This window comes from Pteronotus mesoamericanus, unplaced genomic scaffold, assembly GCF_021234165.1.
Source record: "Pteronotus mesoamericanus isolate MK-2021 breed Mesoamerican mustached bat unplaced genomic scaffold, CSHL_Meso_final scaffold_705, whole genome shotgun sequence".
Classification (NCBI taxonomy): domain Eukaryota; kingdom Metazoa; phylum Chordata; class Mammalia; order Chiroptera; family Mormoopidae; genus Pteronotus; species Pteronotus mesoamericanus.
The window spans coordinates 6571318-6598647 of NW_026555326.1; the positions used below are offsets into that span (position 1 = coordinate 6571318).

A 27330-nucleotide genomic window follows, 5' to 3' on the forward strand; every position below is an offset into this window, starting at 1 on the left:
GTTATATGCAGTAAAGTATATGATTGTCTAATCACTATGCTGTATACCTGAAACTAATACAAAATAATATTGAATGTAAACTATAATTGAAAAAACAGTTATATGTGGATTTTCAGCTATGCAGGGTGTTGGTACCCTAACCCCCATGTTGTTCAAGGGTCAACTGTATTGATATTGATAATAATTTAAAACAAAAACTCGAATGGAAAAAGTCACTGGCAAGAATACATCACAGAAAGCTATTTTCAAACCTGATTTTTAAAAAATCAAATGAATAAAAACATTCAAAATCTCAACCACTGGCTTTTTCTTGACTAGGTAAATGTTCCCAGGGACCTGAGCCTACATTAGAGATAAACAAGACGAAACTCCTGTGAAGAAGTCTCAACAACAGGAGCTCCTACTGCTTAAATAAGACAACGGCCGAATACATGTTTTCAAAGATATGTCATTTTGTCCCCTATTTCCACCCACATTCAGCCCGAGCAGCCGCCCTTACTGGTTGCTCAGGTTGGACCGGGAGCACACTGGTTGCCGGTATTTTCCCTGGAGGCATCTTGGCAGCAATTCTGGATTCAGATCCTCCAATATCACAGGGGCTGGGCAGGTGGCTCTGTGCTTTATCAGTGGGATTAGTCCTACAGGTGTTTCACAAGGCTGGGGACTAGAGACTGGGGACTGGTGAAGAGTCATCCCTTAGCCCTCTCACCCCAGCTGGTTCAGAAACTAAGGGCAATAGATACTCATCTGTGATTGTCAGGTGTGGCTCTGCTTTCTCTGCTAGAAACCTGTAGGATCTGGAAAGGGTGAAAAGAGTTGGGTGTTATGATTTCTGTCCCTCTTCTGCATTTGGAGAACATGCTCAGCTTACACCTGCCACACAGGAATCAGCCTGTTTATACGTTGGGAGGGTGATTTCCAGTGTTGTAGAACAACGTACTAGAAAGAACTCTGGCCTGGGATGCTGGTGGGCAGATTCTTCTCTGTGACCCCCTTGCTTAGTGACCTTAACCGGCACCTTTTCTTCTTTGCTCCTTAGTTCCCCATATTGAAACAAGAGGATTGGACCAGATGTTCTCTGAGGCAACTTCTAGCTTCACTATCTGAAGCACACACATTATGCCCTCCATATTGAGCATTTGGGATACCTGTAAGGCTCATTGGTTTTTATTTCCCCAGAAAGCTCTCTCCCCACACACCCTGATGTTGCCGATGGTGAAATTTACCAGGACCCTAAATGAGGTCCCAAAGTGCAGGATTGTGGTTAGAGTTGAGTTGTACCCAGTTATGCCAGTATCAGTCATTCATCAAACATGAATTGGGTACTCCAGGTAGGTGCTAGACAGGTAAATGCAATGAAGGTCCTGCCCTGAGGTGCACACAGCCCAGTGAAGGAGACAGATGAATAAATCAAGGATTGCTTTACAGAGTGATAAGTTCCATTATAGGGTTATTCATAAAGCTGCCTGACACATAGAGGATGGGCACATTAATATGTCCTTGGTGGAGTTGAGACTGGCTTCCCGGAAGAGGTAACACATGGCAGACACTGAAGGGGTGAATAGGAATTACCTGGGTGGAGCAGGGATCCGTTCCCTTCTGGTGCTCACAGTAGGGATGCTCACTCACCAGATACTTGCCAACTGCCATGGGACACATTGCTGCCTCTAAATACAGGCATCTCCCCCCTTGTCTCTTCCACTGGGTCTGACACGGGGACTGGAACAGTGTGTACCTAACTGAAGCCCCAGGGGAAGGTCGTGCCTAAGCTGGGAAAGCTGACTGGAGCCCAGCTTTGACAACAGCCCGAGACTGGAGAGCTGTGAGCTCCAGCAGCAGCATTTTTGATATACCACCATTGAATGCTTGAAGCCTGTGTCCTGTGCACAGGGCACACACTCCTCTGCTTTTGTTTGGGTTCCTTTTCCTTTTCTGCTGCAAGTTAAGGGGAAGGCACATAAAAACTGTTGGTTTCTGAGTGTGTTTCTAAACTGTCCTCTGATTCTACTTAGTCATGGCAGGCTTCTTGGAGGAAGTGCTCAGCAAGAAAGGTAAGGACTAGCTTGACTAACGAGGCTGGCATCTTAGCAAGAGGAGTCTCCTAGGGCCCCTCGCTGCCCACACCCCTGCCACCACCCTTCCCTGAATTTGACCTTTGTTCCTCTGCTAACCTCCCGCCAAGTGTAACCAGGTTTGACCACGGCCCCTTTTCCATTCAGTGGCTGGACATGTCCGTCAAGTTCGTGGTTCCAAGCTGTCAGCCAAACTGGTTTCCCGGCGCCCTGGATCTGGACTTGGGGACCTGTGCGCTGCGGTCATTCTGGCTGCGAATTACCTTCGCAGGCGGTGCCCTGGCTCCGCCTCCCCTCCCGCCGCAGGTTCAAGTGTGGGTTGGGAGCTGGGCCGGTGAGGAAACACCCCTCGCTCACACAGCAACCTGCTCCCTGCTCGGCCGCCAAGCTGCTGGCCGCTGGGAACAGGAGGCGCTGAGAGCTTGCGCTGCCCTGAGCGATCCAGGCCGGCAGCGTCCGAACTCTCACCGCGCGGATCTCCAGTCCCCAAGTTCACAGGCGTCCGAAGAGGAGTCGGGACTCGAGCTGGAGGCACAGAGCGGCGGGGCTCGGGCTGGGCGGCGCTGAGCACGCTCGGCCCCGCTAGGGTTAAGTCTTGCCGGCTCCTTGCTGCCCGGCTGGCGGCCAGCTGCCTTCAGGGAGAGGCCGGAGCCACTACCACGGACCCGGAGGGACGCCGCCAGTTGGGGCTGCACCCGCAACAGACACCCCTCCTCGCCCCATCACTGCTTCTAGGAGAAGCTGAAAGTGGGGGCTGCGGGTGGGAAGCCCCTGCCAGCGCAGCACTCGCGTGGCTGGAGAGCCAGAGGGGCAGCGGGACACCGAGATGGCCGATGATGTTGACTGGCTGGACTTGCCGGGCCGGTGGACCTATGGAGTTGACCAGGGTGGGAGAATCTTCTTCATCAAGTATGTTGTCTGTCTCGTTTATGTTTTATTTCTTTAAAGTTGTCCAACTTGAAAGGTGGCAGGGCTGGGGGCTGGCTGCTGGCTGCGGTGGTAGTGGGAAGTGGTGGCTGGAACAACGGGCATGACTAATAAGTTTATCACCATGCCTGTTGGAATGGGTCTCCCGCCTTTTCCCTAGCGGATCAAAGTCCAGCACAGGTTCAGCTTCCTGACGCCTGGAAGGGCAGGGCCAGGCAGGGTAGGTGATGGCCTTCGCTACCGCCCCACCCCCCCCCGCCCCGCCCCGCCCCAGTCACAGATGGGGAGGGGGCTCTGAGGAGGATGACTAGACCCGGGGCCCAGCCTGCAGTTCTTTCAGCTCAGCACAGGCCGCTGAAAGGGCCAGGGGCGAGTTCTTTCTTTCTTTCTTGCCCCACATCCCCCCTCCTAAGGGAACACTTGGGCTAACCGACAAACTACCAGGGGACCCAGCCTCTATGCCCCGTTCGCAGTGTTCCCGAGCACACAACCTCTCCTTTCCTGCTTCCTGATGGGGCTGTGGTCAAGGGGAAGGAGAGGATACCCACAGCACATTCAGCATTCTTTAGAGAGAGGGAGCCTTTGCTGCTCTCAGTAATATATTAGCACTGTTATATTAATTTCATAAACCAAAATGGCCTTGGCGTAATCTCATTATAACAGAGTGGCCCCGCTGGTGCTATTTTGGCCCGCTCCCACTGTAGTCATCTTTTGCCAGGATAGAAATCTCCCAATAGGATCGCAAGTCGACAGGCACAGCATTCTGAGCTGTTACCCACACAGGATGAGTCGTCCCTCCCTCAAGGTAGTGGCTCGCAGGGCATTGGAGCTGAAGGGATCTCGGGCACAACCGCCTCCTTTTTCAGATGGGGAGGCAAGGGCCTCCGAGGCCGAGTCTCATCAGAGATGAAGCCACGTGTTAAGCAGAGCTCAGACTGAGTCCGGTAGCTGCTGACTTCAGTGCATTGCCTTTCCTGGTCCTAAACTGCCTTAGCAGGTAGCCAGTGGTTTCTCTTTGGCGTTTCTGTTTTCACATTTGCTGTAGGCCTTTCTTCTGTAATTATCATCACTATTATCATAATTAAGTCTGTAATTAGGTTATCTAAGAAATTAACTCCACTAAAATTCCTAACCCTGGGTTAGATTCTTAAATAACAGAACTTCCCCAGTATTAAAACTGGAGTTTCTTCTGTCAATGGTTTGAGACTTCATTGCCCATAAGATTTATGAAAAAGGCCAATCCTGAACCTACCTGCAGAGGTTCTGGTTCAGACCACCTGGGATGGAGCCTTAGAACCTGAATTTCCACAAGTACTTCAGTTATTCTGATGAAATATTAATTTGACTCTTCTCTTCTTTCTTTCCAATCTCTTTTTTGCCTTTCAGCTTCTTTCTCCATTCATTCCACTAACACTTATTGAGTCTCCACTATTTGTCTGCCATAGAGCTAGGCATTGGAGATTAAAAAAAAAAAAAATAAGACACAGGTTTTTCCTTGAAGGGAGTAGAAAGAAAATGTAAATAAACACTTAGAAAATAATAGGATACATTCTAGAGGTATTTGCATGATGCTCCAGGAATATAAGAAAGAAAGAACTAATGTTTTCTGGGGAGCTGAGGGAGGACTCCCCAGGAGGAAACTTTTGAGCTGCTTCTACAGGAGAGAGACTAGAGGGAGAGGGGCCTTGCCGCAGAGGCCTGTGGGAAGGGGGGCCCTGAGGGGTGCCAGGCCACAGGTTGTGTAGGACATGCTGAGGGGTCTCTAGAGACAGAGAGGAGGCTGCAGAAGACAAGGCAGAAGGAGGAAAGGGGCACCTTTGGAGAGGCCTTGGGTGGTAGGCTAAGGGTCCGAACCTGACTTTGTAGGTGAAGGGAAGCCAAAGGAGATTTTAAACAGAGAACTGACATAGAGCTGCATTTTAGAAGGCTCTCTCTGGCAGCCGCATGGACGGGAGATGATTTCAGGGTTGAAGATGGAGGCGGGGGAAAACTTGAGGTACGGAGAGCAGTTAGGAAGCAATTGAAAAAGTCCTGGAGACAGGTGATGGGGACCTGAATTTCTTTCCGTGGTGAGAACAGAAAAGAAGGGGAGGGAGAGATGGGAGACATCTTTAGGAGTGGAACTGAGAGCATTCGTGTACTGCCTGAATGTTGGGGAAGAGAGGGAAAAGGAAGAATGGGAGGTACATCATGTCAGAATTGTTAACTTCATTTTGACAGAAACCAGGAGTATGGGAGGACGAATGGATTTTAGGGGGAGAATTAATTGAATTTGACGCCCCTGTGGGATATTCAGGAGGTGATGTCTAATAAGATAGAGTTTGAAGAGAAAGGCCTGGGCTGGAGAGTCCTGAGAGTCATCATGTAGAAGTGGACCCCCCCGCAGAAGAACAGGAGAAAGACCGGGGGTACCCAGGCAGCACCAGCATTTAAAGAAAGATTAGAGGAAGAGAGGGTGGAGGAGAAGGCCCAGGGGTCACAGAGGTGGATAGCACCAGGGCCAGGGAAGGGTGCTACCCCAGATGGCGAGGAGGAGGGATGTCAGGAAAGAAGGAAGGGTCAAGGGTCAACAATGGAAAAGTCAAAAGTGCCTACTGGATTTAGGAATTGGGCGGAGGGGGAGGAGGAAAACAGTTTCAGGGGAAGGTTATAAACAGACCAAGTTGCAGGGATTGCTGAGTGGGAGACCAGGGAGTGGGGACAACTAGAAGGAACTGGTTTCCAAAAAAGATATTTGGTCAATAAAAATAGGAGCATGAGACACGAGGAGGTGGAAGAGGAGGCAGAATCAAGAGGGAGCACGGTTGCCTCTCGCATGCCCCCAAACCGGGACCTGGGCGGCAATGCAGGCATGTGCCCTGACTGGGAATCGAACCAGAGCTGACCTTTCAGTCTGTGGAGCAACACCCAACCCACTGAGCCACATCAGTCAGGGCACTATTTTTTTCTTGAATTAAGAGATAAGATATTAATTGAGAAGGGGTAGGGGATGGGAAGGAGAGGCAGGTGAGAGGTTGAGGTTGGTGGGAAAACTTTAGAACAATCTGCAAATAGCAACTGACTGGGGCCCCTAAAGAAAATTCTAGGTGGTGCTTAGGGCCCAGCCAAGCTTGGGGACTGTGGAGTTGCAGTTGCATCAGTCTTCCCAGTTTCATAGTTTCCCCATCGGCCCAAAGCTGGAGAGGAGAGAGCCTGCGAGCGCAGTGTTCTGGACCAGGGCTCGACATAGGGAAGGACAAGGGGAAGAGGAAGCTGAGGGTGTGGTGAGGCTGTGCCCACACCAGTGACCTCGTGATTATTCATGGTATCCAGGCAAACTGGGAGCCGTCCTTGTGAGAGCAGGAGACGGGGGAGGGGCAGAAAGTCTTAGGGCAGCAGGAGAGGAGGTGAGAGAACGAACGGCCCCCTCACACTTACAGCTCGGCTCTGGCGGGGGTTTCCCCTGCCTCAGGTGCCTCTCCCATCGCCTCCCAGACCAAAGCCCAGCGCAGGGGTCATCTTGCAGGGTGCACAATGTCTCCAGGGCCCAAAGAGCACCAGGGCAGCGACTTTGTTTCTTCTCTGCTTTCCTCATTAGAAGGGTGGGTCAGCTGGGAAGTCTCCTGCAGAGGGTGTCCAACCTAGAGAAAAATTAGTGCAGTCAAAAGAAAAGAAAGCCTGTGTCCACACAAGGACCTGGACACGAGTGTTCAGAGCAGCTTCATTTGGAATGGCCCCAAATTGAAAACAACCACGATGTTTATCAACAAGCAAGTGGAGGAACACACCATGGGATCCCCTACAACGGAATGCTACTCAGTAATGAAATGGAATGAACTATTAACACGTGTTACCACATGGGAGGGAGGGAGGGAGAAAGGCGGATCGGGAAAGAGGAAGGAAGGGAGGGAAGGGAGGAGGAAAGACATCTAGTTTGTATGATTCATTGACATAACACCCTAGAAACTCTAGAAAATGCCAACTAATGTATAGTAATAGGAAGCAGGTTAGTTGTTGGGGGGAGGGGGAGGATAGCAGAAACTGTGGTGGGGGGTAGAGATGAATGACAAAAGGGCACAAAGAAAGTTTAAGGGAATTTACCTCTTGATTTTTGTGGTAGTTTCATGGGTATATACTATGTTAAAACTTTAAATTAAATTGTACATTTTAAATATGGGCAGTTTATTATATATCTTGCTTCATTAAAAATTTTGTGAGTCTTTCTTAGTGGAGTTTGTTATATCAATTAATGTATTAATTATACCTTAAAAGCATTGAGTGTAGACCGGTCCCGGGCCCCAGGGACCTGCCCCCCGCCCCTGTCTCCCCCCAGCCCCTGCCCCCAGCCTGGACGATGCAGGGGATCTGAGAGTCCTTTCCTTCTTGGACTGGCCAAGGTTAAGTATTTCACAGCTCTGGAAAAGTCAGTGTCCCTTGGTTGGTAAGGGCTGAGAAATATCAAAGGTCCATTTGCCCTTGGAGGCTAGAGCCCAGAGGATCTGCGTCGTTGGGGAGTCCACTTTGTTGGGAGTAGATACTAGAAAACACTCAGGTTGGAGGGGTATGGATCTGGGTCTGAACCCTGGCTTCCTCACTTACTGATGGGGTGACTTTGGGCCAATAACTTCACCCCTCTGAAGCTCACATTCATCATCTGTAAAATTCCTAATATGAAGGAATGTTGTACATGAAAATACATAGCATTGCAGGCACCCAAGGACTGTTGGTTTACCGGCCTCCTGCTTTCTCATCCATGGAGCAGCTGCCACTTAAGGAAGAACCTGTCCTGTTCTTCCCACGTGACTTCACCATCACCTCAGATGCCACCTCTTTAGGGAAGCCCCCACGCTGTTCTTCTTCCCCCACTCCTTCCCCGGGATGGTGTGCACTCTCTGTGCACAGCTGTAATAAGGAGTATACGGCCCATAACACTGTATTGTAACTACCCTTTTATTTTATTTTTAAAAATTGAAATACAATTGACATACAACATTATGTTTTGCACCTATCTTTTTATATGTTTGTTTCTTTGAGGTCAGGGATCAGATATCACTCCTCGCTGAATCCTCAGAGCCTGCTCAGTAAATGCTTTGTGAATAGGAATGAATGAATGAAACGTGGGTGCTCCTGCCTTGGGTGGCTGGGATCAGACAGTCGGTGTTGATGTGATTTTGGAGATGGGTCCCGCTCAGGGAAGCCTTTCTTGAATCTGACACTTGCTTATTGGTTTTCTATAGCGATGAGGAAAAGTCAACCAGTTGGGTGCATCCTGGTACGAAATCACCCATCCAGAGCGGACACTGCTCCAGCCCAGGTAAGAAGCTCATCTGTCCCTGCCTTTCATTCAAAAAGGAAACAATGGCCCTGGCTGGTGTGGCTCATTGCATTGAGCACTGGCCTGTGAACCAAGAGGTCATGGGTTCCATTCCCAGTCAGGGCACATGCCTGAGTTGTGGGCCGGGTCCCCCTTGGGGGCGCTCAAGAGGCAACCACACACATTGATGTTTCTTTCCTTCTCTTTCTCCCTCTATTCCCTTCTTTCTAAAATTAAAATAAATAGAATATTTAAAAAAAAGAAAAGGAAAGGAAATAATGGCTTGAGGTGGCAGTGGGACCTTGCTCCTGACACTTCCTTTCTCCACGGACAGACTCGGCTGAACATCACACCCCCAACCTGGGGGAAATTGCAGGAGGGCTCATGCACAGGCTTGGGTCTTTCCGCGCCTCCAGCTCAGTGATTAGTATCTGGGGGAGACCTTTGAGAACAAAGATTTTACTCCTTGCTCATCCTCTGCTCAATCAGCAAATCCCCTCCTTTTTGAGAGCCCGGGAACTGGGCAGAGCGGCAGCACCCAGAGCTGTGCCCCAGAACTGCCATGACGGGCATGCTCTCGCTCTCTGCTGTCTGTGGAGTCACCATCTGCCTCGGGCAGTTACCGAGCAGTTGAAATGCGATTAGTGTGACCGAGGAACTGAATTTTAAATTTTGATTAAGTTAAATTTAACATAAGTGGGAACTCCTTCACATGGGGGAACTGGAAGAAAAGGGGACAGTACCCACATGGATCGCTTCCTGGGCAGGAGACTCATTCCAGGCCCTCAGGGAGTATCCAGGCTAGTGGGAAGTGGGGGAACAGGCGCAGGCAAAGATTTCAGTCTAAATTGAAGAGATGGAGACACAAAGAATCAGAAGGCCCATCAGAAGTACCCCAATCAGAAGGGGTACTTCAAGTGAACACCCGATTGTCCTCTTCAGGCCACCATAGGCCCATCCCCACTGGCCTTCCAGCCCTTCTCCTGACCACAGGGCAGGCACGTGGTTCTAAGCGGCTGGGTCGCCCCTGGGCGCGGTGGCACTGCTGGGCACACTGGGGTAAGCTGCTGACTTGCTCCAGCCTACTTTCTTTTGGATTCCAGGCTGGAATTGTTGTGTTTTTAGAGCTGGGAGGGATGTCAGGGATCCTGGAGTCTAAGGATCCTACTTCATTTTAAAGTAGGGAAGTTGGAGAGCAGAGGCACAGTCCCTGGCTCAAGGCCACTTAGTAAGGAAAGCGGAATCCGGGCTAAATGCAGACATTGTAGGAATAGACAGACCTGGGCTCGTGTCCTGGCTCTACTTTCTATCAGCGTGGCCTCAAGCAATACTTTTTCCAGGACTCAGCTTCCTCCTCTGTAAAATGGGGACAGGATTATGAGCCTCAAAGTGCTGTAGCACAGAGTATGGGAGAGAGTCACTATCAGCAGAGGTGACTGCTGTTGTAATTGTCAGTGTTGTGTTTCCAACAGACAGCAAGGCCTCCTGACCCTTGACCCCGAGGCAGTGCTGTTGCGTTCTTCTGTGTCTCAGCCGTTTACACCTGAGCGCCTCCACCTTATCAGCACTCTGGATAGGCCTGGAAGAGGAGTAAAGCCTGTGAGCCAACTCCTTCATTTTTGGCTGCAGCCAACTGGTCGTCCCAGGCTGGGAAGGGGTTAAATGCCCCCAAAGCTTGCTGGGAGGGCAGCTGTCTCAGCGGGCACTCCGCCTGGGCGAGAATATAAGCACTCTTGGTGTTGCCCAGGCAGAGAGGGCAGTGTGGAGGGAAGTTGCTGGAAAAGGCAGGGGACATAATCCACACTGGCCTCTTTCCCAGGCCCATCACAGTAGCAGGATTTTTTATGATTCTGACCCAGTGGGGATCCCTCTACTTGGGGAGGCTGCCAACCCACACCCTTCTGAATGGGAATGTCCTCCCACAGGGACAGCAGGGAACAAGTAGCATTTATGGAGCAGCACAGAGGAAAGAATGTGAGCTCTGGAGGCAGCCGACCAAAGTCACATTCCGGCTCAGACACTTCCTGTGTGACCTGAAACAAGTTGACTGACCTCTCTGGGCCTCAGTTTTCTTATCTGAAAAATATTCAGGATGATGCCTATTAGGTAATGTTGCTGTGTGGAGGAAATGCTAGTCGTGGTGAGATGCGCAGCTGAGAGCAAGGAAGTGCCCACTAAGTGGTAGCTGGTGTTACTTCTATGGATCCGATCCTGGGGGCAAGGTGGGCCTGCTGATGCTCTCCTGTGTTGAAGCATCAGCATTACCATCAGTAGCAACTATGGGAATAGACTGTGATAAGTAGGGATGAATAAAATGAATGAATCAAATCTGGGCTCTCCACTCTGAAGAGCCCAGCTGATAATACAGCTGGAGAGATCCAGACCTATATTTTATAAAACCTCATACACAGGTGGGCATTTGGACTGACCAGAAAGGTGGCAGTGATTATCAAGAGATCCCACACCTGTTTTCCAATATGTCAGCCAGGGACCTCTTGCACCCCAAAATGAATGATCTCCCCCAGAGTCCTGCCTGTCCCCACCTCTGGCAGTGGACTCCCTCAGGTCCCTCCTTCACCTCTGTAGCGGGTGGAGGAATCCTTTGTGCTGGAGAGACAGGATGCTGCTGAGGGGACTGTTTTGGAAGGGCAGGCAGGATGAGACAGAGACTCACAGGGCGCTCTCGGGAGGAGGAGGTGCTCCGCTCGGGAGCTGTGCAGCCGCGGCTGAGCCTCCCAGTGGGGACAGCCCGGGTACCCCTGGGCCAGCGTCAGCTTCCTCAGCTACTCAGTCCCTGCTCACTTGACAGGTCTGTGATTCTCTGCTCTGATCATTTCTATGGATAATTTTTTTCCAGAAGTGCTATTAAAAATTGTTTAAAATGTCTGATTTCCTGGGACTGGTGTCTTGTCTTCAGCAGCAGAATTTGGAGTTAATTATCTGTGAAGCCTGGGGCAAGGGACCCACCCTTGGCTCCAGCTCCTGAGGCTGTGATACAAGCAGGCTGCGGGATGACCCTGAGGACCCTTCTGGAACCACTGTCCGTGCATTCACTGCCGCAACCCCGGGGGCTGGCACAGAGCTCCACACAGAGTAGATGCTCGTCAAAGTTAGTTGAATGAATGAGCAAACACTGCAAGATGATGATTCATTTGATCACTGCTCATTGAAAAGGGGTGTTCCATTTACTACCATCTCTCTTACTATTTGCTGGAAACAGACTGATAAGAGTAATCGACAAAATGGTTGAAATGCTTGGTTTGAACGCGCTTGGCTTCTCTGAATTTTTCTAGTTTCCCAGCTCCCTTCTCTCCTGAGTTCAGATCGGGCTTGAGGGGCTGAGATGGGCAGGAGTGTGATTTTGTGACTTTGCTTTCTCACAGACTTGCCCAAGGGCTGGGAGATGGATTCCACCCACAAAGGAGCTGTGTATTTCATCAAGTGAGTACAATGGAGTTTGCTCCTGGTCTCCCTGTTGGTCCTGCTTTTGTGCTTGTCACTGATGCTTTCTTGAGAGGGGAGAAGGTTCGAGGGTCTGTTTTTTCTCTGAAGGCCTTGATGTGGTCTCTGAACGGCCAGCAGGTGCCAAGCCTTCCGAGCCAGCTGCAGATAAAACTGGGTGTGTGTGTGCGCGAGGTGTGTGTCGCCATGTTTGTGTGTTTATGTTGGCCCGGGAGAGCTGGTGTCAATCGTGGGAAGTTTTCTAAGGTAGGGTGGGGTGGGTGGAGCACTGGGCTTGGCTGCAGGGGTGGGAGGGAGATGGCTAACAGAGGAGAGAGGGTGTTCGAGACACACAGGACAAGGGTTCAGAGGGAGGGGCGGAGCACTGGCTGCCAGGAGAACAGCAAGCGAACCAGCGGGAGGGAAGGTGTGAGTGGGGCGCACAACAGGCAGGCTGGGTGGTGACAGGGCTGCCTCCATTACTCCTGCTCTTCTGGGTGGGGACACTGTGACGCTGATGGTGGCCGGTGTGGGCTCGGTGCTGTTTTTCTCAGGGGGTTGGTCAGTCCCCTCTGTGGGCTGGGATAGCTCATGTCCTCAGCAGCTGAAGGGGCCACCCTCAACGTCACCCTGGAAGCAGCTCTTTGGGCTGGGGTGATCCACACCTACCCGATGAGACTCATTTCCTCCTGCCCTGGCCTGGGTCTCTCCATCTCCTGGCCAGGCTGGGTCCTGGCTTCGTTCCTGTGGGTGAGGCTGGGCGTGCTCAGGCCTGTGGGCCTCCCCACGTGGCCTGGCCTCAGATCCTGCAGGGCTGGTAGAGAAGACAGCTGCCCAGAGGGAGCCGCTGTCCAGCCAGGGGAAGGAGGACCCTCTCCTCTCCTTCCTCGCCCTCTCTTTTTGGAAATCTTAATCCATCTATACCACGAGCGGCTACTCTTCCATTCCCACCGTGAGACCAGCCAGCACTTACATCAGCTTGAGTGTTAACCATTGAGGTTAAAACAGAAACAAATTTGTAAAAAATGTGACAAATTATCTCTTTTGGAAATTGTTCTAATATCTCATGGCTCCCATAACCTGAGCTTTCCCTGAAATTGAACCCAAATCCTTCTTGCTTCAGTAAAGACATTTCTCCTTTGCTCTTTAAAGAGACCGTCTTAGATTCCCTTATGTACATTTGGTTCTCAAGATCAGTGTCTGAACATTTTCACATGAACCATCCCTTCTTATCAGTCACAAAAAGCTTTCCACCTACTATGGTCTGGCCCTTACTTCATCTCTCATAGCCGGCCATGTGTGGTGATTTTTACCTTTTTTTCCCCTCTGTCACACCAAGTTCATTCGTACCTTGGGACCATTGCACTTGCTGTTCCCTCTTCTTGGGAGCACCTTCCTCCTACTTTTACCCGTCTGGCTCTTACTTATTATTTAGCTCAGGTGATATCTTCCCAGAGGGGCCTTTCCTGACCACCTCATCAGAAGCTCGCCCCCCATCCTCCTCACTGCTTCTTACTTTCCTTCATTGCACCTTCTACGACTTGAAAGATTTTTGTTCATGTATTTATTGCTGGTGTTCCCCGTCCTCCCCACCCCCCACTGCCATGTCAGCCCTGAGAGCAGATTCTGGCTATTTTGTGTCCCCCTCTCTCCTAGAACCTTCCTGGCATATGGTAGGGACCCAATATTTGCTGAAATAAATGAATGAAAACTAGTGGGCGATAAACGACAGAGGCATAATTAACTCCTGCTTCAGCTACCAGCCCAGAGCATGTCCAGTCCTGAACTCATTGCCTCCCCATCACCAACACCTGTCCCATCTCCGCCAGAGGTGCCACCGAGGCAGAAGCCCCAGAGGCAGCCTCAGGCCCCTCCCCTCCAGGTGTGTCAGTCCTCCTAGATCTCTCTCAGCCCACCTACCTCTCATCATCCCATGGCCGCTACCTGAGTTCATGCCCATGTGGGCTCTCACCTGGATCATTCTAGCAGTTTCCAACGGACTTTCCCGCCTCCAGGCCACACTGTACAAGAATGCTTTTTTCTAAAATGCAAATTTGGTCATACTGTTGTCCATTACAAGTCTTTCATGCTTTCAGTTATAGTGTAAACTGAGGCACGAGAAAGGGCTTTATACTCTGGCTCCTGCCTTCCTTCTCCAGCGTCGCCCCCCACAGGCCCCAGTTGGCCAGACTGAATTCTAAGGCTCCCTCAACAGTCGCCTGTCTTCCATGCCTCCCAGCCTTTGCAAGAGCTAATCCCTTCTCTAGCTTGACTTGTGTCCACCTGTGAACACTTGCTCTTCCTTCAGGACTGCTCATTACATCACTTCTTCAGGGAAGCCCACCTGTATTGTAATTGCTTGTTTACACGTTGTCATTTTCCCTAGATCAGAGGTTCACGAACTTGAGTGTGCATCAGAATCTCCTGGCGGGCTTGCTCAAACAGATTACCTGTCCCCACCCCTTGAGTTTCTCATTCAGAGAGTCTGAGAATTTGCATTTCATAACAGGTCCCCAGGTTATGCTGATGCTGCTGGTCCACAGACCACCCATAGAGACCCACTGCTCTAGACTGAAAACTCATCGAGGGCAGGGATGAACACAGGGTAAAGTCTGGAAACATAGATGATGTTATTTTATTATGTATTGTAACGAAATGTCAGCAAGCCGTCTATTATGCATTCTCGTCTGTTCCCAGACTTGGTGGTCACTCCATGTACTGAGGGCAGCAGTGGAAACTCTAAGAGCTGAGCGCTCTCCTACATCATTTCATTTCATCCACACTCCAGTGTTATGAGGGAGATGCTATCATCCCTAACTATTTGAGCAAGTAAACTGAGACTTGGTAAATAACTTGTTTAGTGTCACAAAGTTTGTAGAAAGCAAAGCTGGGATCCAGCTCCATGTTGGCCTGATTTCACAGGCTGTGCTCTTAGCATGAAGGCACGGCTGTCCCCCGCATCCCTGGTCCCGGGCTCGGACAGGGCGGTGCTCAGCGAACCCTGACTGACTGATGGACCAGAGGGGTGAACGGCCCACTCCTTATTTTCAGTTTCCTTAACAATCAACCCCTAAAAATGTTTATGGCATTTGGTTGGTGGGTGAGTTACAAACTCTGAGGACCCCAGACATGCACCCCAAAACATAATAATAAAAGTGAGAAATACAGACAACTTGGGAAGCTATTTTTTTTCTTCTAGTGTGAATGAGTCAGATTTCATTGATGACTATTAACATTTGCCCAGGATCAGACAAACATAATCGTGTGTCAGTAAGTCCTTTCCTTCATGCTGCTTGGGAGATGAATCTCGTGATATCCCGTGATATCCACGACTGATGTCATTGCCTAAGCAGGCCTGCGGTTTTGCAGGTGTCATTTACCAGGAAGGGGTGGTGCAGGGAGAAGAGTAAAAAGAAAGGGTTAAAATGTGGGTAAAACCCATTGCCAGCCTTATGCATGCACCAAAAAAATCCACAGGAGGGCACCAAAGCACACACGATGGGCCCAACGAAGGCTAAGGGGTTGGCTAGCCGTCACTCCTCAGGCTGATGGGGAGCCCTCCCAGAGCTGACAGACCGTCTTGACCATCCTCTGCCACATCTCACCCACGATGGGTCTTCCAAAGCTTAAGCATCTAACTATGCAGCACCCATTCCTGATCTTCTCTGGCCCCTGACTTCTTCCCCTCTTCCTGCTGCAGCAGCCAGCATGGAGCTTGCCAGTTCTGTCTCCAGGAGTGCCTCTCTCTCCTAAGTTGGCGGGGAGGGAGATGTGGCAGGGATGCTTTCTGCAGAGCCACACCACTGCTGACCCTTGTTCCTAGCTTGGGCCCCTGCTGCTCCTGCCCTGTGGGTGCAGTGCCCCCATGGGCCACGCCAACCTGGCCCCGAACCTCCTCCCCCCCAAGGACCCCCGCCCAGCTGTTGTCACTCCTTCCTTGTTCTGGTCTGAACGCTTCCTCCAAGAAGGTGCCAAAATAGGCAGTCACCCCATCGGTGCCTCTGGCTCATCTGAGCTGCTTGCTCATCACCGCATGGCGGCTGCGGGAGGCAGGGATGCAGAAGCCAGGGCTCTGTCCCCAGGTGTTTGTCAGACACCCTAACCTGGGGGCTCCCTGAGGCAGCACTGCCCGGGGAGTGCAGTGGAGATGCCAAGAGCTGTTCTGTTGCCTCCAGAGGGCAGACGGGACAAAGGAGAGAGGTCACAGGGCAGCAAATTAGGTAGTTAGTGCCCATGCTGGGATCCAGCTCCATGTCTGCCTGATTTCACAGGCTGTGCTCTTAGCATAAAGGCTGTTCCCCGCATCCCTGGTCCCGGGCTCGGTCAGGGCGGTGCTCAGCGAACCCTGACTGACTGATGGACCAGAGGGGTGAACGGCCCACTCCTTATTTTCAGTTTCCTTAACAATCAACCCCTAAAAATGCTCTGCCCTCAGAAAAGCAGATAACAACCACGGACAGTAAAGAGCGAGACAGATGAGGAGAAAAGATAATGAGCGGCATGGGACTCATTTACAGATGAGGAAAACTGAGGCTCAGCAGTCAAGTCCCAGTGGGTTCCAAGTCCCTCGGCGGGTGGGAGATGGGACTGGGGTTCAAACTCAGTAGGTCCTCAAAGATAATTCATCATATGGGGCTCCCTTTTCTGCTCCCCAGTTGGTGCATTCTGAGTGGGAGAGAGAGCCACGTGCATGTGGCCTGGGTGAGGAATGGGCAGGGCATGTGTGAGAGGCAACAAGTCCAGCGAGGTAGTGGCCTCTAAGACCGCGTGATGAGAGCGGCAATGACACCAAAGGCAGGGAGGACCGGAGTGTTTAGGGGGTGGTGGACGTCCCTGTCTGAGCACTGGGGCTGTGGATTCTAGAGCAGAAAATAGAACCACAGAGGTATTTTCTTGGAACCCTTCCTCCTTCGCCTAACTCCTCACATCCTTCCCAGCTCAGCCGCTCACATGTCTTGTTTCTCTGCTGGCAGGGAACAAAGAGGATTTAGGCTGGGCCAAGGGAGTCTGTTTTCTCTGCTCCACTTCACCCGTCCTTGCTGGAACACCGAGACCCTCTTGCTGCATCTCCCGACCTTGCTCCTCAGAATGAAGGCACTGCCCCCGGCTGCAGTCCTCCTTTAGCCTCTCAGGCCCCAAAGCCACCCAGATCTCCCAGAAGCCTCGATGTGTTTGGCTCACGCCTCTCAGAGGATCCATGGGGCTCGTCTGCAGCCTGTGCCCTCTGTCTGCCAGAGGGGAAACCCTCCCAGCAGGCCCATCTGTCTGTCTCCTGGCTTTTCCAGCTGCCTGAGGATTTTGTGGGATGGGAGCTGGGGTCCATTTCTCCTTCCCCACCCTCTCTCTCCCCTCCTGGGTGCTATAACTTCTGGCCCCTACCTTGCTTTGCTCCATTGGCTCCTCAAGGCAGAGATGCCCCCAGAGCCCCTCCCTCATCTTTGTCCAGAAGCCGGCTCTTCCCTGCCTGTACAGGGTGGCCTTGCCAAATCCTGGAGAGCCAGGGCAGGTGGGTTGGGCTTAGTCTGCCCTGCCTGGCACTGAGCCTGCGCCCAGGACTTCTCTGCCACTACAGCTGAGTGGCCTTCCCGTAGCTGACAAGCTCAAGATCTCAGCTGGGCTGGGGGAGGGTTGGGGAGAGGATGCAGGGAGCCCACTCCCCACCACAGCTTCAGGCAGGTGCATTCTGCTCTAATGTGAGGGGTCCGTTCCAGCCCGGCCTGCTCTGAGGTGGGAGGGATGATCCTTCTAGTAGCTCTCTGTGGTGTGGGGAGTAGGGTTTGGATCAGATCCCCTTAATACACCCCAGGAGGGCCCCTCCTGAACCGTGAGAGAAGTCTGCATTTCTGATTATATCAGTTTTCTTGAAAAGATAAAGTCTTCAGTTGGTAACAATGATGTTTTTACTTTAAAAAGACCCACAGAGCCCTGGCTGGGTAGCTCAGTTGGAGCGTTGTCCTGACACCCCCAAAGTTACAGGTTTAATTCCCGGTCAGGGCACATGCAAAAATCAAGAAATGAAGGCATAAGTAAGTGGAACAACAAATCGGTGTTTCTCTCTCTATTCCTTCCTCTCCCGCTAGGAATCAATTAGAAAGAAAACTCACAGAGAAAGGCAAGTAGTTGTATTCGAGTGAAGAGAGGTTTAATTTAAAAATTTCAGTTGTATTTATAATAAACATTCAAGAAAGACAGAATAATCATGCGGTGTAGCACCCTCCCTCTAGCTATTGCTTTGTGAAATGTTCCTATATTCAGAAGTGACTCCAGGGGCTCCTCTGTTTCAGGCTGCAGCTCCTGGGTCCCAGGGCGGGACTGGCTGGCAGGGCCCCGAGCTGGCGGGGGAGCTCGGGGGGAATACTCCACTTTCTTCCCACCTTTCTGATCTTGGTTGTGAAACTCAGTGTTTCTCTTGCACTTACTCATTGTCACAGGGAATTTGATACTTTTCTAGCATCTATAGAAATGTGAAGAAGAGAAGAAAACTGAGAGAGGGAGAGGCAGAGAGAGAGGGAATCTCTTAATGATATGGCCTTGTCTATGGCAGAAACAGGGCTGCGGTCGTTGTCCGAAGCCCTCCCTTCAGCCTCTGACCCTCAATAATGCAAAGCACAGGCGCCCGCCAGCTCGACCAGCATCCTTGCCCAAGGTCACTGGAGACCCACTTGGGTTGAGGACCTCAAAGGTCCTGTAATGGACTCCAACCAGCTTTGAATGTTATTTCTTTAAATTCATTGTGCTGGGGTTGGGAAGGGTGATGTGAAGGTGCTAGGGCCCTGGCTCAGTCCTCTTGACACCCAGAGATGTGCCTATCTCTTGGGCGAAGAGTCACAGATGTGACGGCTACCGCAGGCAGGCCTGGCGAGGCCAGACCCCTGGGCACCCCCTGACTCCCTGCACTCTGCGGGGGGGACTGAAAAACGCAGCTTACACAGAAGGTGGCCCAGACCCCCTTTGGGGGGCAGCCTTGTCCCGGTGCTGGAAGGCCAGGAGGGCTGTGTGGAAGTACCCCATCCTCTCCGGGACAGGCAGCATGGGTGGTTAGCAGCTTGTCGCTGGTGTGGATGGAGTTAAACCTTTCCGGGGACTATTTACTCCTGATCCTAAGTGACAGCTTGGGGAGGGAGAGTCACGTGGCCCTGAAATCCCCTCGGGAGCCCACGGAGCATGCCCAGCTGCTTCTGCCTGGGAAAGATGCTGGATCCCGCAGTCACCACAACAGCATCCTCTCCCCGCACCAGGGACCTGCCAGCTGGAGAGATGACTAATTAGACCAGATCAGATCCAGATCCCCGCTTTTCCGAGGGGGCCCTGAGGGGCGGGGGAAGAGGACCCCAGCTGGCCTGAGCTCGTGGGAGGGGTGCTTTGGGGCCCAGAGAGTTAATAGCATTTCAGCGTGGGGCTCACACCTCAGAAGCCGGTGAGTCTGTTTTGATGCATCATGTAGGCGAGGTGGGAGGAGGGAGGTTGGGCTCTGGTCAGGGCTGGCAGCCGCCTGCCCTGTGAGTCTGAGCTGCTGGCACTGCGGTGCCACTGCCTTCCCCCTTCCCGTTTTTTGGCAGCGTTACTTGGGGATCATGGATTCTGAGAATGCTAATTATAGTCCTCTCTGGGTCCCCTTCCCCTGCCCCTCCCCCAACACCCTCAGAATCCTCAGAAAGAGCCGATGTGGTTTGAATTTATTACATTTGAATTGCACGTCCTAGGTGAGGCCAGCTTTGGGGCTGTCAGCTTCCTAGGTTCCAGCTGGGCCCCCCAGCCTGGCTACAGCAAAGAGGCCAGCCCCACCCTGCCTCTATTCTTGCCAGAAGGACTATGTTGATGCAATAAGGAAGGAAAGATGGAGGGAAGGCCTGGGGTCAGGCTCAGATGGGCAGGGCTCGGGTGTGTGTCTTTTATGGGTCAGAGGTTGGGTCTCAGATCTCCTGAGGCTCTTGGACGCCTATGGGACATCTGATCTCTGGAGTCAAAGATCAGGTTGGGGGCACCTGAAGGAGCTGGAGCCTGGTGTGGGCACTGGGGGCCTGAGGGGGCAGGTTTATAGTGGTGGGACCAGGCTGCAGCTGGGTAAGGGCCTCGGGCTTCTTGTGTGAGGTTCTGGGCAAAGGAGTGAGGTTGGGGAGCTGGCGGAGAAGGTTGGGAGGCAAGAAGGAAGGTTGGACAGGAGAGGCTGAGGGACAAAAAGGGAGAAGAGACTACCCAAGATGCGCTTTGTGACCACAGGCAAGCCAGGGAAGGTAAGAGAGGGGAGAGCCAGGATGGAGGGGGCCAATCCTGGCGTTCAGGGGCAGGGAGGCTGAGCTGCAGCAGGGAAGGTGGCGGCAGGGGACGGGCTCAGAGTCATAGTCTGAGGGAGTTGCAGCCTTCCCCGTCCCCACAGACCCCTCGTCCTCAGTCTGACGGTGAGGGTGGCGTGCTCCGCTGAGGATCTGGTACCTGTGGGGTGGGAGCCCCGGCGGGCCTGTCTCTGCCTGAGCCTGCGGTCTAGATGTCCAAGGGGCAGTGCGGGCCTCTGCCCTAAGATCCCCCACACCCTGGCCTCCAGGTCCCCCACAGGAGCATCGCTTCCACCTCACTGCACCTGCCTTTTTGCTTGGCAGGAACATGGGCAGGTCTCACTGCTGGAGAGGAGGTGGGAGGGAGGTCCCACAGGGACTCAGGCCTGAGGCCCCAGCTGTCTCTAGGGGGAGTGGCGGGTGGGCCCAGGTGGCTGCCTGGCACTGCCCCGGGCTTTCCTACAGGCAGCAAGCAGCTCTGCGTCACCTTACCTCGGGAGTGCGGGGCTGCGATAGGAATTATTAAAAGCCCTTGGATTTCCAATCAGTGGCAAGGTGATAAATGTGTTAGCTTGGAGTGTAATTAATCCTGGGGTTGCTGCACAGGCTCTAGACAATATGAGTTTTTCTTTTTTTTCTTTTGCTCAGTCAGGTTCTTTTACTTCTTTACACGAGGGTGATGGTGCAGGACGCATTACACAGATAATTACTTTTAACGTGTCTGCCTGGATTGAGTTGGATTCTTCCTGCCCGGTGTAAATGAAGTGATTACAGAGGAAGTCAGTGAGCCAGGCAGAGAACTCTGGCTCCCAGGCTGACATTGTGGCTGGTGGGCCTGGATGCCCTGATTCAGCCAGGCCCAGCCTGTGTCCTTGGGCTCAGAGGAGGGAGCCGGTGGGGCCCAGGGCCCCGGACTGGGAGGAACTGACCTGAGAGTGGGCCCAGCGCAGAGTGAACAAGCACTGTGACAGCCATCCCCGATGGGTCTCTCTGAGCCCATTTCCCCTCTGTCTTCCTTCCTGGGCTGCTGGGAGGTTCCCTGTGGCCGTTGGCACTGAGCATGGGGGTCCCCCAGAGGACGGTCAGGAGAAAGAAGGTTGAAACTAGACTGCAGCTGCAGGAGTGGGTCCTGGTTTCTAGAGGTTTTGTTCAGGCTCTGAGCTCTGGTCTGAGGAGGTCTGGAAGCCAGCACATCAGTGAGCCGGCTTCGGCGAGCCAGTCTCAACCTCTCTAAAAAGCACTTAGAGAGGAGAGACCACGTTTCGTTTGGGAAACATTTAGAACAAATGAACAGCAGAGAGGAAGAGGAGTTGAGAATAGACTGGGTGAGACCTTGGTCCCCTGGGCCCTCTTTGCACCTTCCAGTGTAGCAAGTGTCCAAGTGTTACTAAGAGAGAGTGGCTACTGCCTGCCGGGGTTGTGGAAACAATGCTCATCTGGAATCTGAAGACATGGATTCAAATTCTGATCCAAATTAGCAGTTGTATGATTTGTAGCAAGTGTTTGTTGGTTATTATTAGACAAATGTTTGTTATTATTATTAATTATTATTATTATTTGAACAGGTATATCCGAAGGCAATACTTTGACTGAAAGGTCAGACAAGTGCCGAGGTGGATTAGTAGGAAATGCATTTAGGGCAGATGGTATTCAGGGTGACTGTTAAACCCTCCCAGATCACTTATTTAGTCTCTGTAAAGTGTTGTGTGAGTTCAGGAAGCTGGGCTAGGCACGTCAATGCTGATCTGACCAATGCTTAGGGATGCTGAGGCTCTACTCCTGCAGGGCCTAGAAAGCTCTTCCGTGAGGACGGTGGGGTCCCTCCTCAGCACTGACATTGCCAAGTCCACTCAGTCTGACTCATATTTGCCTGAGAACCTGGGTCTATGATTGCAGGTGCCAATTTGCTTTTTAAATTAGCCTAATGATTGCAATTAGCCCATTAAAATCAACCTAGCCTCTGGTGGTAAGGTCATTTTTCTGACTTTCTTTGATTCCTGGGTCCTCATTAGTGTCAACAGGCTATCCAAAGGCGTAGGCAAGCCTGTTTGCCTCAGCTGAACGTTTGGCTGCCCATCTGGGGGACTGAGGAGGTCACGGCTAGGCGGGAGGCCGGCTTTAGGCAGGGTGGGTTGGTGGTGTGGAAATGTGCTGATGAAGGCGTCGTTAGACTCATTAGGATCACAGGTGAGGCTAGAACCCAGGTTCCCTCCTTCTAATCAAATGATCTTCCCCTTTTGAGTCACAGTTTCCCCAGCTCTAAACTGGGGGTAATAATCTCTGCCCTGCCTGCATCACTGGTGAAGATTCAAATGAGTTAATGTAGGAAGTGGGTCTGAGTGCAAAGCAGTGCAGCAGGAAATTGGCCTTATCTCATCAGATGTGAAAGCCCTTTAAAGCTATGCAGATGGTCTCAATGTCCCTGGCCACTAGTTCCTGGACCCCTGCACCTTATTAGTCACTTCCCAGCATCTCCAGTAATTCCTGATTTCCACTGCTTTCTCAGGCTGCCCACTCTCCCCCAGTCCATGGGTGATTTGAGGGCATTAGCACACAGTAGTATGTGCTTGATAAATGTTGGTTGGATATATGAAGCTTTGAATGCGAGAGAGTTTGGCCAAAGGAATAGGCATGGGAAAACAGTCAAGAGAAAGCCTTTGATGGAAGTGGTGGGGGAGGGGCATTTATTTCCCATCCTGCTCAGCCTTGCCTCCCCCTTCACTAGACTGAGCTGCTTCAACTATTCATCTTTGTCATTGTGAAGTTTTGCACAGAGCAAGGCACATAGCAATTGTTCGATAACTGCTACTTGAATAAATGAATGAATGACTGAATGAATGAGACGGTAACGTGGTAGAGAGCGCATGGAATTGAGAATCAGATGACTGGGACTTGGAATCCTGGCCCCACCACTTTCCTTGGCAAATATTTACTGTGTGCTCATTATGTACCAGGCAGGCACTAGGTTGCAAAAATGAATTTTTAAATACACAGTCTAGTAAGGGAGCAGACGTGTGAGCAAACAGTTGTCCTGTGTGTGATAGAGACATGCATGTGCTATGTGTGTTGGTGGGCAGAAAAGGGAGTGATAGACTCTCCCAGGAGAGTCAGGAAAGGATTCCCAATGGAAAGGACCTTAAGGTGGGTCTCATCAGCTTGGAAAAGTCGCTTAATTTTGTGGGGTGTTGGTTTCCTAAGCTACCACATGAAGAGTCTAAAGCTTCCTTCACAGAGGTAAGGACTAAGTAAATAATATGGATAAAACATCTGGCACTGAATAATCTTTTAGTAAAGGTTAAAAATGTTTCCTTGAAGTCAGGCCAGGTTGGTGGGGGCAGGACAGGAGCCAAGAGCTCAAGGAATTTCAGACACTGATCCATTCTTCATCTTAGCTCTGCTAATTCATACCTACATGACCTTGAACAAGTGCCTAAACTTCCCAAAGTCACAGTTGCTCTATCTGCAAAGTGGGGATGATAAGTTTGTTGTGTGGATCAATGGAGAGGCTTCACACAAGGTACTTAGGTCATGCTTGGCATGTAGTAAGAAATGTGAGCTAGAAAATAATAGCTCTTCTTTGTTATTTTTACCAACATAGTCCATGGAGAGACTACACTGTACACAGATACACATGTGTTGCATGTGTCTTAACTCTCAGACATGCTCAGAGAGGGAGGAGGGTAAGGGGAGCTCAGGGTTAGGGTGAGTGACAGCCAGCTGCTCCTCGGTCTGAGAAAATTTACTTGAGGCGAGGTCACTGGAACTCTTGAACAGGTAGGAGGGACCAGGCCCGAACTAGAAAGCTGGGAAGTCTTCTTGTGGCCCCAGGCTGCCTCAGGCTGCCTCAGGGGAAACTGAGAGGTGGCCCCCTGACAGTAGTAACTTCACTCCCTCAGGCACATGGGCCTCCCCCACCCCCAACCCAGGGCCAGTCCTGCTGGCAACTTCGTAGCAGCTCTGTTGCCTGGCTGGTCCCCTGACCTTCCTAAGCAAGACAGCCTGGCAGCCATGCTGGGTTGCCATGGTAACTGGCAGCCTCCCAGCTGGGTTGCCTGGGAAACCAGTTAGCTGGTATTGGAGGAGGGGGTGGTAAGCTGGGGGAAAATCAGCCTCAAAAGAGGCAGAGAAGGACAGGGTGGACCAAGAGGAAGACAGACCCCAGATGCCCCCAGCACAGCCCTCTCCTTTCACCCTCACGGGACTGGGATAGCCTGAGAAAGGCAGGTAGGAAAGGATGCAGTGTGGTTTCCACTGCGCACACATGCGCGCCTGTGTGTGTGTGTGTGTGTGTGTGTGTGTGTGTGGTGGTGTGAGTCATCTTGGACAATGTGGGATGATGGTGGATGTGCTAGGGTGACGCGCAGGCGCGCTCCTGGGCAGTGACAATGGCAGCATGGTCCAGACGGGAGGCCATGGGCTTCCAAACCTAGCTCTCAATCCTGGTCGCCTTCCCCCTCTTTGAGCTCTAGTTTCCTCATCTGCAGAACAGAGGGCCTAACATGGACGTCCAGGAATGTCGTTTGGGACAGTGCCCGCTGCTGTCAGTGGCGGTTCCCTCCCACCTCCATGCCGGGTTCCTCTCGGGAGGGGGGGGGGATGCCCCCAGCCCCTGAACAGCTCCTGTTGGAGAACCAGCCTGGTCTCAGCACGGGCTCTCGTACTTGAGGAGTTTACCGTCCCGATCTGCCCAGGGCAGGAAGCAAGTGTGTACAGACAGGAACATCTGCAAGAAGGTGTTCAAAGTAAGACCTGATTGAAATTTTTGACAGCAACCAGTAGGAAAAAATGTTTCATCACAACCCCGCACACACATGTGTGGTATCTTTACTGCTAAATTCTGATTACATTCAGACTAGTCTGGTCTATTTTGTTAAAAAAAAAAAAAAAAAAAGATAGTCTTGACCCTTCTGCGTGATTTCATACCCACCAGTGGGGTCACTGCCTTCAGTTTGGGAAACACTAGGAGAAAATACAAACCCGAACTTCTCCAGCTCCTCTCGCCTTCCTTGTGCAACGTCACTTGGTTGGATCCTCACAACTCCTATCTGTGAGGTTACGGAGGCTCAGAGGGCACGCAAGTTGCCCAGGGTCATAGATCAGAGGTCACACAATTTGCTGAGGGTTTCTGTTGCTGATGTTGTTGCCCAGTTTTCTCTTGCTGCAAGAGGAATGGAAGGATTCTTCTTACAGAAGGAGGAACTGGGATCTAAAATCAAGGGCCTGGCACTGAGCCTAGAAGTTGGTGCCTCTGGCCTACTGTTGCAGGGATTGGAGAGGCTGGGTGCTGGGGAGAGCTGAGCGAGGCAGGGCTGGGCCTGAAGCAGCCTGGGTATTGTTCCCTCAGTGTTTGTAAGGAGTAAGTCCATAGATGAAAGGGGAACATGGTCTGGGTTTTCTGGTTGCTGAGCCAGGCTGGGTACAACTGTGAGGAAAGAAAGGATCTGTGTCAGGGTCCTGGGGCCGTGCCTTGTGCCTCAGGCTTCTGGAAGACTTTCTGACAGGAAGGCCTTAAGCTGGTCCCCAGAGAAGCCAGTTTTTCATTGTCTGTCTCCAGCTTGACCATGGAAATGATAGGCAGCAGGCCGCCTGCCAAGGTTCAGCTGGGGCGAGCTCAGCACCGGCGGTGACAGCGGCGAGGTCAGAAGTGGCCAGACTGGGAGGTCAGAGTGGCTCTGGAATGCCAGGCAGAATGCCTACCCTATAAGTATTTATTGGGATAAATTAAAGATAAGGCCTAGAATCAGAATAGGGAGCATGAGGAGGAGTTCATACTGCTTGGTCCAATTCTCCGTGCTGTGAGAATTTCGCCTGTTTCTTCGTCTCTCAGCACCTGGTTTTCCCGTGTGTGTGGGTGCTCGGTGGCTGGTGCCAGTTCCCTCCCTTCCCTCCAAGGACTTTGCCCTTGGCAAACAGAAGCATGGGTAAGCAAGGGGTCATTTAGAGCTGGGAGGCGTCCCTTTCTGTTTGGGTGTATTCCCCTCTCAGAGTTTACAGGGCCCTGCTGCCCACAGCCGTGCCTGCCTGAGGACCTGGGAGGAGGTGGGGTGTTGGACAGATTGGCCCTTCAGGCCTCACTGTTCCTTGTCTCTCTAGGCTTCTTGTTAATTTTCTGAGCACCCACTGATTTGAGCATCAATTCCAACCATAAGAACGAGAGCAATTCAAGGTATCTCATCCAGGCTCCTGACTTGAAGGCTTTGGGTACCTTTGTAACGCAGGTGGTGGGTGTGTGACGTGGAGGTCTGCTGGAATTCCAGTGGGGTGTAGGCTCCCATCTGAGGCGGGGTGAACAGACGCTGGGGCAATGGTGGGTTTCTGGTAAGGAGATATAGTACCTTAGGATTGTACAAGGAGGTTGTGCCTGGTGCTTGAATAAGAACCAATCACACAGTGAAGGATGGGTATCTTTTTTGTAGGGACCTTTATCTCTGCATCTGTATACTCAGCATGTCCCCAGCTTGTGCAGGGTGACTTTTGATGACCACCCCCCCCAACTTCCCTATGAAGAATCTGTATTTCTGAGGTGATGGACTCAAGAGCACAATGACAGGTGGAGCAAGAGTCAGGTTAGAATTTACAGATGTTTTCATGTTTCCCGCCCAGCTTTCTCCTCACCCCTTATGTGTCCCACATTTGAATGCAGCTCATGGGAGTGGGGCTGGGGAAAGATGAAGACATAGTGATTTCTTTGGCTTCACTTGGTCCTGACGCTCTCAATTGTCACGGCTTATTTGTGGCTGCCCAGGGCTGCCCAGCTGGCCTCCTCTCCCCAGGTGACCAGACCCTGTGTCCTGGGAGAGGCAGGTGGTAGGTAGATGCGGTGTCCCCTGCAGGAGCGAGAGTGTGTGCATATGTTACTTGCGTGTCCATGTGCATATAGGGAGGGCCCACAGCTGCTCTTCGTCTCATCAGGGGGCCCCTGCGGGCCACGCAGAGAGGAAGCCACAAAGACACTGAGGCAGAGGCTTGGAGGCAGAGCTGGGCTGGAGGGAGAATGAGAAACCCTACCTAGTGCTGGTCCTTACAGCTCCCTCCTGCCCAGTACTACAGGGCCGGGATAGGGCGGCGGGGAGGGGTGCAGTATCTAACGAGGCAGCAGATCCTCTGGGAACCCTAGTCTCCTTTTGAAGTTCAGGTCTTTTCTTAGTCCAGAAACCCAATGTTCTCATTTAACCCAAATAACCCTCTGGTGACAGCCAGCAGGGTGGGCTTAACTGAGTCTGTTCTTTTCCCTGTATTCTAATCCCATGTGTTTCTGCTCTTCCCTGATAGCCTTATCACTGTGGTCACTTTCCAAGTGTGTGTATGTACATGTGAGTGGGCA

The 27330-nt window shown here is 51.8% G+C and overlaps 1 protein-coding gene across 1 annotated transcript in view; it reads left to right on the forward strand.

Annotated features, from left to right (window-relative positions):
* Positions 1 to 2931: 2931 nt before the first annotated feature.
* Positions 2932 to 27330, forward strand: part of PLEKHA6 (pleckstrin homology domain containing A6) — a 133845-nt gene continuing 109446 nt past the window's right edge. Inside the window, exons 1-3 of the mRNA XM_054563442.1 lie at positions 2932 to 2981; positions 8216 to 8292; positions 11676 to 11733. Coding sequence (XP_054419417.1) covers positions 11696 to 11733 — 38 coding nt within the window. The 5' untranslated portion in view covers positions 2932 to 2981; positions 8216 to 8292; positions 11676 to 11695. The remainder of the gene's footprint in view (positions 2982 to 8215; positions 8293 to 11675; positions 11734 to 27330) is intronic.